This window comes from Globicephala melas, chromosome 14, assembly GCF_963455315.2.
Source record: "Globicephala melas chromosome 14, mGloMel1.2, whole genome shotgun sequence".
In the NCBI taxonomy this organism is placed as follows: domain Eukaryota; kingdom Metazoa; phylum Chordata; class Mammalia; order Artiodactyla; family Delphinidae; genus Globicephala; species Globicephala melas.
In genome coordinates this window covers 74,861,907-74,874,855 of record NC_083327.1, presented here as the reverse complement: position 1 = coordinate 74,874,855, position 12,949 = coordinate 74,861,907, and the positions used below count along the sequence as shown (strand labels likewise).

The 12,949-nt window shown below is 42.0% G+C and overlaps 1 protein-coding gene across 3 annotated transcripts in view; it reads left to right on the top strand.

Annotated features, from left to right (window-relative positions):
- The window catches only part of SYNE1 (spectrin repeat containing nuclear envelope protein 1), a 457,576-nt gene that overhangs the window by 355,665 nt on the left and 88,962 nt on the right, over window positions 1-12,949 (top strand). For all 3 annotated transcript variants that reach the window (XM_060283256.2, XM_060283254.1, XM_060283255.1), the window contains 7 exons: window positions 1,130-1,285; window positions 4,676-4,846; window positions 6,765-6,898; window positions 7,298-7,502; window positions 9,160-9,342; window positions 9,898-10,044; window positions 12,442-12,596. In XM_060283256.2, coding sequence (XP_060139239.1) covers window positions 1,130-1,285; window positions 4,676-4,846; window positions 6,765-6,898; window positions 7,298-7,502; window positions 9,160-9,342; window positions 9,898-10,044; window positions 12,442-12,596 — 1,151 coding nt within the window. The remainder of the gene's footprint in view (window positions 1-1,129; window positions 1,286-4,675; window positions 4,847-6,764; window positions 6,899-7,297; window positions 7,503-9,159; window positions 9,343-9,897; window positions 10,045-12,441; window positions 12,597-12,949) is intronic.

Genomic DNA, 12,949 nt, shown 5'->3' with positions numbered 1-12,949 from the left:
CACTGCCCAAGCCCAAGGGACTTATCCATATGTGGATCATGACAGGGAGCTGGAAATCTTTTTCACAGAATTGAGACATTATCCAAACTTAAAATATTTTGCAATTTTCACTCTAACCTCCAAGGCATATCTAGATATCTAGATATCTGCATATCTAGTTCTGGGGCTGTACTTCTGAATATGAGCATGTAACCAGGATCAGTATACAGCTTCCCACGTCACCCCGACATGGATTTATTTACCTCTTCTCCGCAATTCCCATCTGCCTCCAGCACTGGGCTGGGAGTCAGTGGGCTCCGAAGTCTTGGATTCTGATTCTACTTCTGGCCCTTTTGTGACTGGAGACAGGTTGCGTGACATAATCTCCCACTGTTCACCCATAAAATGTCGATAGCAGTCTCAGCCTGGCTCACTGAGCTTTCCAGAGTTTCAGGTGGCTTTAAAATATAGGTGAGGATTATGGTTAAGTGTGATCTCCAGATTGTTGCCTCATTTTCTTTTTTGAACGTTTCATCCTGACCATTATAAATGCAAATTCTAAAGAAAATGAGCATTCGATTCATGAAAAGAAACTTGTACAACTTTTCATACTCCCTTAGAATCAGAGTATTTTAGGGAGAAAGACAGGTTAATAGAGACTCTGATTTTTCATCTGAAGAAACTGAGACCCTGTGGAAGTTTCTCACTTGCGCAAAGTGGCACACCTTGACAGTCACAGACATGTAACTAAATCTCAGATACTGGAGTCCGGAATACCGTTCTATTGCATTTCATCCCATGAGCTAGGACTGTGTAACGTTTCCAACAGCAAGATAAATGAATGTAAGAATATAAATCATGTTACCATTTCCAACATATATTTCTTTCCTTGTAGCTTCTTGAAAAAAATTATCTAGTGCCATTTAAACTTTGCGTGATTTTTTTGTTATGCTAATTTCTCGTGGAATGAAAAGAGAATTTAAAAAATTTAAATGTAAGAAGTATCGCTCTGGAGACCCTCTCCTGAGAATGATAAGCTTTTCAGCTTAATAAAAGATTTTTCGGCTGTGAGACTATAATGGCTCAATTTCAGTGTACCCCAGAGTTCCATAATAGAATAATTTAAAATGACTGTTTCTTCATCTTTCAGGATCTGGAAGATTTGATTAAAGCAAAAGAAAAAGAGGTAGAGAAAATTGAGCAGAATGGACTTGCTTTGATTCAGAACAAGAAAGAAGAAGCCTCTGGCATTGTCGTGAGCACGCTTCAGGATCTCAGCCACACCTGGGCAAATTTAGACCACAGGGTAACGTTTCTTGTGGAGAGCTGCCTCCAAGCCTGTGCTTGCCGTCTCATGTCCAAATGTGACATGGGTTTTGGTTTTCCTAAAATAAGTAAATAATCACGGAATCTACACAGCATCTGTTGGTGGTGTTAAGTCCACTTTATTCACCTTCTTTTAAAGAGCCTAGCTTCGGATGTTTCCTATAATTAACATGACTATGAACATGGCTTTTTTAATAATCTTATCCATTCCCATGTCCATAGATACCATCTAGGCACAGATGGTTCTCAGATGTGTATCCTCAGACTGGATTTCTCACCTAAACTATAGACAGAGACAGACACAGAGGGAAGTCCTCTGTAGACATCTCCGCTTGCATGACCATTAGACATCTCAAACTTCCTGCCCAAACCAACTCCCATTCTTTTTCTTTTTTAAAATTTTATTTATTTATTTTTGCTGTGTTGGGTCTTCATTTCTGTGCACAGGCTTTCTCTAGTTGCTGCAAGCGGAGGCCACTCTTCATCGCGGTGCGTGGGCCTCTCACTGTCGCAGCCTCTCTTGTTGCGGAGCACAGGCTCCAGACGCACAGGCTCAGTAGTTGTGACTCACGGGCCCAGTTGCTCCGCGCCATGTGGGATCTTCCCAGACCAGGGCTCGAACCCGTGTCCCCTGCATTGGCAGGCAGATTCTCAACCACTGCGCTACCAGGGAAACCCCAACTCCCATTCTTCCCCTACAAACCTACACTTTCTGCCACCTCAGTTCATGACAACTCTACCCATCCAGTTGCATGGGCTGAAACCTATGGAGTCATTCTTCACTCCTCTCTTTCCCTCAGACCCACACAGAGTCCATCAACAATCTTGTCAGCCCTGTTTTCAGGATAGATCTAGAACCCAGCCTCTGCCCCCATCTGTGCAGCTGGCACCTGGGTCTAAGTCACCGTCACTGCTCGCTTTGATTATTTTCATGGCCTCCTAAATAGTCTCCATGCCAGAGAAGTCCTGTTAAAATGGAAGTCAGATCACACCAGTCCTCTGCTCACAACCCCGCAATATCTTCCTGTCTCATTCAGAATGAGGCCAGGGCTCCCCTGGTGGCGCAGTGGTTGAGAGTCTGCCTGCCGATGCAGGGGACACGGTTTCGTGCCCCGGTCCGGGAAGATCCCACATGCCGTGGTGTGGCTGGGCCCGTGAGCCATGGCCGCTGAGCCTGCGCGTCTGGAGCCTGTGCTCTGCAACAGGAGAGGCCACAAAAGTGAGAGGCCCGCGTACCGCAAAAACAAACAAACAAAAACAACAAAAAACAACAGAATGAGGCCAAAACCATGCGGCTCCCGCTGCTAGCCCACAGGTTTCTTGTGCTTCTGCTGTCCCCCTAGTCTGGAACCCAGCAGTGTGCTCCACACTCGGGGACTTTGTCCCGGCTCTTCCCTGTGCCCGGAGCCCCCTCTCCCTGATATCCACATGGCCACTCCCTCTCCTCAAAGCCCTTGTTTAAATTCGCCGTCTCAGGGAGGGCTTTCCTGACCACCTTGTTTCAAATGACAGCCTTTGCATCCTCCCCTTACATGCCCTGACTCTCTTCTCCGCTTTGCTTTTATCTGTGCTGTTTATCAACTTCTAACATATGATGTGGTCTGCTCGTTTATTTAACTTCTCTCACTAAAACGTAAGCTCTGTGAAGACGTTTGACATTATGTGCTGAATAGAGAGTTGAATCCCCCAGTAAGAAGAATACATGTAACAACGACCCCTGCTCTGCACACACCTGTGCCAGTGGTTCCTGCCCGCACTTTCCAGAGGTGAGGGCTGAGGCACCAGCAGGTTAAGTGACAGGGACCAAGGTGTCCAGCAAACCGCTCTCACAGTCCACGTGATGGTCTCCGAGGGCAGCTTTCTAATTACCTTATCTTTAACCCGATTTTAAATCTAGTTCATTTTATTTTATGCACTTTTATAAATCATCACAATTCTTTGGAAACAATTTACCATATAAATAAATTGAGTGGTTCTTTCACAGAAACATCTTCTCATGAAAAACAAACAAAAATACTACAAGGAAGAAATAGACGATTTAGAAATTCTCATTGATCTCTTGGCTTTATGTTCATGTTTGTTCCTGACTTTCCTAGGACAGGCCCTGGCACCTGCCTGTACGTGGGAGTGTTGCCTCGTTTCTGCGGCAGCATTTTCTTAGGCCTTTGGCCCATGTGATAGTACCTCGATTGGTTTCAGCATTTTTGGTTATGCTAAGAAAAAGAGCAGAGAATTCAGGTGCAAGTTAATTTATATGATCTCTTTTCTTAATCATGGCCATACTTACTCCATATTCAAAAGATTAGGAGTGAAATCCAGGGAGTTCAAAGCAGATATCTTTCTAAATGATACAGATCAAACTAAAACCTTTTCTCTTGCAGATAAGTACAGGGAAGAATGTTCTTGGATGTTTTATCTTAAGATATTCATTTGAGGGTGTGTTTGTGTGTGTGTGTGTGTGTGTGTGTGTGTGAGAGAGAGAGAGAGAGAGAGAGAGAGAGTGTGTGTGCGGGCTTGCACATACCTGGGATGGATCGATAGGTAAATAGTTAGATAGATAAATAGATAGGTAGGTAAGTAGATGGACAGATGATAAATAGGTTTCATTTCTTGGGACCAGTCTGCCTAGATTTACATCTAGATCTTTCACACTCTAACAGTATGATCTCAAGGTGATTTTTATAACTTCTTTGTCCCTCAGTTTCCTTAATATAAGATGAGCATAACGATCCCATCTACCTCATAAGGTTGTTATGAGGATAAAGTGGGTTAATGCATTTAAAACACTCATTTAATATGTTTCCTAAACTGTGGTATTAAATATACTGACCTTTTATCACTTTTATATTATAATACATATAAAATATACTATAGGTAAAGGTTTTATATATATATAACCTTTTTAAGCATTTCAATTTAGACTGCGTGATCAAAAGTATGAAAGGCTTAAATTTCAACATTGCTACATTTTACTTTTCAAATCGTTTTTTTTGTTGTTGTTGTTGTTTTTGTTTGTTTTTTTGCGGTACGCGGGCCTCTCACCGCTGCGGCCTCTCCCGCCACGGAGCCCAGGCTCCGGACGCGCAGGCCCAGCGGCCATGGCCCACGGGCCCAGCCGCTCCGCGGCACGCGGGACCCTGCCGGACCGGGGCACAAACCCGTGCTCCCCGCATCGGCAGGCGGACCCCCAACCACTGCGCCACCAGGGAAGCCCTCAAATCTTTTTTTAAATTTGAGTTTATTTATAATGCCTGAAATCCCAATGAAATTCTTAAATGTTAGTATTTTTCCCATCAATGCAATATATATTTATATATTTTATCACTTAAACTATTATGCAATTATAAGAAGCCTCTGTCTCCTTCAAAAGGTTGGGCAGTTAAAGATCCTGCTGAAGTCTGTGCTTGACCAGTGGAGCCACCACAAAGTGGCCTTTGATGAGATAAACAGTTACCTCATGGAGGCCAGATACTCTCTCTCCCGATTCCGTCTGCTGACTGGATCTTTAGAAGCTGTGCAGGTTCAGGTGGACAATCTTCAGGTAAGGGATGAATTGAACCCATCCTTAAAATCCTTTTTAATTTGAGAAAAATTTTTTAAAAATGAGCAAATGCAAACATCATCCTGGAATAATTGGTGTATATTGTTTACATTTAATTATTTTAAAAATATTTAAAATTAATTTTACCTGCTTTATTTGTTACATAACCAAACTTGCCTGTGGATACCAAATTCTGGAATAACTGGTATATAACTAAATGATTTTTTTAATCATATAAATATCCCCATGAATGTATTTTATAAAATGATTTTATACGCAAATCAATCTCCTGGATCCATTATTGCTGCCTTTTATATCTTCCCTTTCTCTTATTTATCCTGCTTTTCTAAACACATTCTACAGGATTAAAAAGAAAACAAAGAGAAAAATAGCAAACGTCATAAAATTTTAAACGATTAAGTTGTTTTCTTTGCGTTCAGCAGAATGTCAATGGTGTGTACATGTAATCCTCCTTTTCTAGCACTTAACTGCTTGGTTTCCTGTGTGTCCATCATCAGTGTATTCATCCAGGAGGACATTGCTGCTGTTTGACTTAAACAGCACACTGTCCTGTCTTATGTCACTGCTCTCAATCAGCTACGGCCCTCACTCGCCTGCACACCTGGGCGCTCTCACCTGCCATTGCCCTTTCTCCCTGGCTAAGTAACGCAGCCTATGGGATGGGCAAGTCAGGCCCTGAGGGGTGGGATGACAGCCTCGCGTGTCCCTCCTTATATCGGTCCACGTCCCTGGCTTGACAATCAAAGTTTATATGTTGCTGACATGATATGCGTACTTTCTGAAGGGAGTGCCCTTTTTTTGGGTGAGGCAGGAGGGAGGAAGGATAAAATAAGCATATACAGTTTCCTTCTTTTGAGTGTGTGCATGTGCGTGTGTGTGTGTCTGCGCCGCACGGCATGTGGGATCTTAGTTCCCCACCAGGGATCGAACCTGTGCCCCCTCCATTGGAAGTGACGAGTCTTAACCACTGGACCGCCAGGGAAGTCAAAGTACATACAAAATATGTACTTTGTAACCTTGTACATCCAAAGTACAAGGTTAAATGTCTGTAAACCTTAAACTAGTTGTTGCAGATACTAAGAATCATTAAAGCTTATTTTGAGAATAGTAAGTTTAAAAAGACATTTTATAACTTTGAGGAGGTTAGAAGTACTTTTTAATTGAGCTTACTCTGTGTTTCTCATCTTCTATCTTAAGATATGAAAGGACTCAGGGTCTATTCCTTATATATTTTGATTTGATGGCAACCATATATCAGTGGTAAGTGGAGACTGGATTTTTGCAGCCTGCTTCACCTATGGAGTTTTACTAAGAACTGAGTCTATCACTTCAGCAACATTTCCAGGGAAATATCTTTCTTCACTGGTTCTTGGTAGACAACTCCACCAAGCCTATAGCCTGCCTAATAAATATTCTTTGCAAGGAAGAACATCAGAGATAGAACTTAGAGCTGGTACTCAGAAAAGCTATGCCTTCTTAAAGTCTCACTATCAGGAATCTCTGGTAGAGCAACTTTGGGTAAGTAATAAAGCAGAGATCTGGACTTTGACCTTGAGCAGCAAAGAGAACCGCAGTATAATGGATTGCACACCCAGCAGCCCCACACCTTCCTCCTCGACGGTGGACAGGGGCTCCCCGTGTGAGCTTTCCCAGCCGAATTCCAGCTCCCACTCCAAGAAGTCTCAATTGTTAAGAACCCTCCTCACACCCATAAGAACAAACTCATAAAAAAGAAAAAATGGTTATCTAAAGAAAGCTCATAAAGCATTGGGGCAAAGTCATAGTTTTTGTACTTGTATGTTCATATCTATGAAAACAGCTATAAATTACCCTTAAACTTGATCATTAGAATTTTTAGATCCTGTTATGTCATCTGTGGCACATTTCCTTTGGGCAGAATCTTCAAGATGATCTAGAAAAACAGGAAAAGAGCTTACAGAAATTTGGCTCTATCACCAACCAACTGTTAAAAGAGAGTCACCCGCCTGTGACAGAAACTCTTACTGATACACTAAAAGAAGTCAATATGAGGTATGGGACGTGCCGGTTTTACACTGTTGCTCATTATTCATATCACGATCTTATTATAAATAACCATACAATTAGAACACTGGCATTTTGAATTTGAGCTTTATAGGTTCTATTCTATTAATGTTTTCATTTTCACAAAATGAACTCAAGGGTAAGTAAATGTAGTGGAGATACTTAGAAAGGAATTAGAACTGCGGTATACCCCAAGATTGACCTCATCTCTACTACCTACCCTTGAAATATGAGAGTGAAGTGTTACTTTTTATTACGTTCGATAGAAATGAGACATCTGCATTATTTCCATATTCACATGAACCAGGATCATGAAAAATAAAATAGTAAATAACAGCATTTGGTGAGAGGTGGGAATCAGCCCATGAGTGTTGCTATCGTTTCCAGATGGAATCACTTGCTGGAAGAGATTGCAGAGCAGCTGCACGCCAGCAAGGCCCTACTTCAGCTTTGGCAGAGATACAAGGACTACTCCAAACAGTGTGCTGCTACAGTTCAACAGCAGGAGGGTCGAACCAATGAGCTCTTGAAGGCAGCCACTGACAGGGACATCGCGGACGACGAAGTTGCCACATGGATTCAAGATTGCAACGTATGTTCAGGAACTATCGCGTGTTACCAACTTGTCAAGCTTAGACTTCTCAAGTTTAGCAGGGCTGGTGCTGCTGTGTTTAAGCTTTTGTTATGTCTCTATGTGAGACAACTATCCAAAAAGAATTGTTTCAAGTATCAGAGAGGCTGCTAGGTTTTCAGAACACAGTTGCACATGTAACAGATTTAAGAGATCCCCTCCCGTTGTTTTATTTTTAAAGAGTTGTTTTCCCATTTTTCCTAATGGAATACAGTCCATGTGAAAGACTTAGGCTATCTGTTTTTACAGAGATGGTCAATATAAGAAATGACCGTATGAAGAGTAATGTTACATCTTTTAAAATTCCATTGTTCCAAGGTATTGTCCAGTGAGGTCCATTATCTCTTACGTAAGTATCAACATAATAATTTCTTCTAAGAACTTAATGGTAGGAAGAGGTCTTTCTTTCCTGATTTATGGGTATACTTCTTTTTAATAGCTTTTTAATATTTCTCTTTTTCACTGCAGCTGCCAATAACCTACTTAAGGTTTTCAAGAGCAATTCTTCTCTCGTTTCACCTATCACATGCCTCTTACTATTTGTCCTTATTTGTCTCTATTTTAAATAATTTATTTCAAAGACCTTCTTATAAACTTTCCCAAATCAGTTATTAGAATTAGGCAATAAAAAGCACATAAATAAAAGTTTAACCCATTCTAAGACCTTCACATGAAAAATGAATAATCACTTTACAGCTAAAGTTTAAGATTTACAGTAAATTCTGTGCTTCTTGATTTCTCTTTGCACATAGTTTATCTGTATGAAATTTGTCATTTTCAATTTTCAGTCCTCCTTCGTTGAGTTATGCCTGTTCTAGAATCTAGTGTTTGAGATGATTGCTGTGAATTTTCTGATCTCTCTGTCAGGGTTAAAGTTGCCCTTTGTTTTTCCCCTTCTCACTGTAGCCCCTGCACGGGTGTAGCAGGCTCTGCTCTCTGTGTATCTGGTGGGGCACCAGCAACAGGTGGAAGAATCAGTCAGTTGTCATCCCTCAGAGGTAGATGGAAACGAGAAACAGGGAATTTCCACCAGCTTATTAATTTGGAGCATATAAAAGAGTCCCACAAAAAATGGAGGCGAGAGATATCACAGAAAAGAACGGAGATAGAGTCTACCCTTCCTGCCGCTCACCAGAGCCATAGCTAGGGCGCTGCACCCACCAAGAGGGGAGGGTGTACTGTAACCACTAAAATGTGACCGCGCATATAGTTCCTCTCTTGTGTGTATAGTATTAAGTCAAAAAAGGTAAAATGTAGCACTGGGTTTTCAATTTGATATCAATTACATGAAGAGGCAGGAAAAAACTGCCAAAATGTTTTCAGTTATTGGCTCTACTTGTAGATCATGTTTTTCCTTGTTTATATAAGTTTTTCTGCATTTCCCCAATGTCCTACAATGAACCCATGTAGCTTTTACAATAAGAATAGTACATTTTTTTAAATGTTCATACACATACATGTTTTTAAAAATGGAATTCAGTTCTTGATTTTCTTCCTGCAGGTGAAGGTTATTTAGTGTAATAATTTGACAAATAAGAATTGAGTGTTTCTAATTGTTTATAATAAGGAGTACACTTAACATGTTGTTTCATGACGGGCATGTTTTCATCTGCTGTAGGACCTGCTCAAAGGACTGGGGACAGTTAAGGATTCCCTTTTCGTTCTCCATGAGCTGGGAGAGCAACTCAAGCAACAAGTAGATGCCTCGGCAGCATCAGCCATTCAATCTGATCAACTCTGTTTGAGTCAACACTTATGTGCCCTAGAACAGGCTCTTTGCAAACAGCAGACTGTGTTACAGGTACAGCGCTCACATTCACCAGGTGTTATAAATTGGGCATTCTATAAAACCTGGGCATAAACACAGGAAAAGAAAAATTTTTCATCATCGAGGCAATGCCTCCTTCAAGACCAGAAAGTTAAAAACTAAACAAACTTGGAAGCTCCAGTGGGGTCAAGGGAACGTGGGAGTCTTGCACTTTTCTCTACAATGTACTTTTGCCCCCAAATCAGTGCTTCCTTCCACGGTAAAATATGTTCAATTAATAGATATTAAGCGGCTTTAATGTTAACAGTCACGTTTACCTGACAAGTTTTTGCAAGAATCAAAATATATTTCTGTTTGATAATGTAAAAAATAACTTTAATTGGTTAATTAATGGTACGTAGAAGTAATTCTAAGTGTTTAGCAAACTATATAAATAAAAAGAAGAAAATTTAAATTATTGTAGCCTTGTCTTTTTAGGAATGGCATCTTGGGAATGGGAATTTGGCACAAGAATATGAAAAATAATTTTAACATCCACTTGCCCTTTCACTAGATTTCTAAATACCAGTTTTCTTTTGTGAAAAAAAGGCTGGAGTTCTTGACTATGAAACCTTTACCAAGAGTTTAGAAGCTTTGGAAGCCTGGATAGTAGAAGCTGAAGAAATACTACAAGGGCAGGACCCTAGCCACTCGTCTGACCTCTCGACCATCCAAGAAAGGATGGAGGAACTTAAGGTACGTGTGTTCAAATCCTCGTCCCAGATCTTCTATCTTCAAAATCCTAAAGAAAACTCAGAACTCCTGACATACGCCTACTTTCTGTTCCCAAGGAAACTCTTGCCAGCTCTGCTTTCCTCTTCTCTTGAGAGAAGTGGTGGCACTGAGCTCAAGCTGATCTCATGGTCCGTGTTGGGAGACCCCCAGGAGCAGAGCTAAGATCCACCTCACTCCTCCTCCTGCCTCTGGTCCCTCCCTGCGCCCAATCCATCACCTCCTTCATAGCTCTTGAACCTCCCATGTCCATCACTACCATCATCCACTCCTACTTTACGCTGTCCGACCTTGCTCAGGGGCCAAGGCCACAGCCTCAGCCTCTGTGGACCTCTTTGCAGCAACCTCTCTCCCTCCAACCTATAGCTGCCAGAATGATCTTTTTCTTTTTTCTTTTTTTTTTTGCGCGGGCCTCTCACCATCGTGGCCTCTCCCGTTGCGGAGCACAGGCTCCGGACGCGCGGGCTCAGCGGCCATGGCTCACGGGCCCAGCTGCTCCGCGGCATGTGGGATCTTCCCGGACCGGGGCACGAACTCATGTCCCCTGCATCGGCAGGCGGACTCTCAACCACTGTGCCACCAGGGAAGCCCGATCTTTTTCTTTTAAAAGGTTTTACTTAATCGTGAATGACTTTACAGTAAATAAAATAACACAATAGACATGCACATTTTATTACTATTATCCCTCTGCTTAAAACCCTCCATGGCTTCCCACTGCTCTCAGGATAAAGATCTGTGTGAAGTATCAAGACCAGCAATAGCTGGCTTCCACCTCCCTAAGGGTCTCGCCTTCACCACCGTCTGTCTCCTTCTCCAGGCACTTGGGAGCTGCAGTGCTTCCCGGCGTCTGTGTGTAAGATGCCCATCCCCCGCTTTCTGAAATCCGTTCCTCGTCCCCAAAAGGCATCAACTCCTGGTCATTTTATTCAGGGTCACTCTCAGAAAGCCTCCCCTTCTGTCCATGGTCAGGCCCCCCAGCGACACAGTTTCATAGCCCAGTGTTATTTTTTTTCAGACTTTCATCGTACCATCATCAAGGATGTTCATGTGATAGGTGACTGCTGTTCTCTCTGCTATTGGAATAGTGTCTTACTCTTTCTGAGCACCAGGAGAGGGACCGTGGCATGTCAGTTTTGTTCACTGCTGATGTCCACCCGTGGAAATTCTGCCATCTAATAGTTTGCTTTTGGCTTCGACAGTTGGCAAGATTTATTCTCTCTTCAGGGTTATGAGCCTTTTGCAGAGCACGCCAAGTGGACACACACAGCCAAAGGTGTCCTGACCTTTTCTCCTGCCTGTAGCCGGTTTCCTAGATGGAGTTACGAATGCCCACAGAACCAGGACAGGCAGCTTTGTCCTGTGTGTGAAGGGAGGAAAGCGATCTGAAAGCATACACTGCTTTCTCAGTTGAGTCTCACTAACTTTGGGCTTGGGATCAAGGACCTAAAACTGAAGCTCTTAAGATAATGGGTGGTGATTTTGGAGCTCAGGTGGGATTGTGTTCCATCCAAGGAGAACCCAACAAGTCGTGTTTACCTGGCTCTACCACTTACTAGCTGGCCTTGAGCAATTTACTTAGTGTCTGTGCCTCTTCTTCCTCATTGTAAATTGGGAATAGTAGTGGTTCTTACCTTATGGGATTGTTTTGAGGATAAAATGAGTTATTACCTGTAAAGCTCTTATAACAATGCTTGGTTCATATGTGCTCAATAAATGTTAGTTAGCTATTACTATTAAAACTAATATTATTATTAAATAATAAAGGAGCAGACTAACATGGATAAATGAAATATAAAGGGTACGAAATAAGTCCTTTCAGTCATCAGCACAATTTTCATCCTTTATCAGTTCAAGCAAGAATTACTGGGCTTCCCTGGTGGCGCAGTGGTTGAGAGTCCACCTGCCGATGCAGGGGACACGGGTTCGTGCCCCGGTCTGGGAGGATCCCACATGCCGCGGAGCGGCTGGGCCCGTGAGCCATGGCCGCTGAGCCTGTGCGTCTGGAGCCTGTGCTCCGCAACGGGAGAGGCCACGGCAGTGAGAGGCCCACATACGGCAAAAAAAAAAAAGGAATTACTTTTGAGTAAATAAATCAAGTAAATAATACACGTAAACTATTAAATGTTCAATAAGGGGTAGTGAGTAGCTATAGCAACAGCAGCAGCAGCAGCAGTGGAAGCTGATGAGGAGATGCAGCTTTGCTTCCTTGGCAGCACTGGAGATTGCGAGGGGGTGGCCTAGGAATGCAGAGGAGACCAAAGACCAGCTTCTTCCTGAAATCGGAAGATCGCTGTGCACTTTTGAAAGAGCTCTGCCTTTTCTGACCGTGGTGCTAAATCTAGTTTTGCATCTTGCTTTCAGGGACAGATGCTAAAATTCAGCAGCATGGTCCCAGATTTAGACCGGCTAAATGAGCTTGGATACAGGTTGCCCCTAAATGATAAAGAAATCAAAAGGATGCAGAATCTGAACCGGCACTGGTCTCTGATCTCCACCCAGACTACAGAAAGATTCAGGTAGAGTAACCCAGAGATGTTTTGGCCACTCTGAAATATCAGTAGAAATAATAAGTTCATGATTTGTGTATGTTTATAAATTCTAGATCTTTCCAACGTTATTCACACAATTTGAACTAAAAGTGAGAAACTCAAAATGTGAAGTGATTTCCCATGTTTAATGTACTGAATATTGTTTTAATCAAAAAATAAAACTTTTATATAAGAATATATTAAAGATACATAATTTTGTCATTTAAATTTCTTTTCTTCAATTTTATTTTTCACAAAATTTTACTACCTAACATGAAAGCTTTGTGGAGGTCAAATTAGAATTGGAACAGAGAATGTTTAATCTAGTTTTATATGCTGAA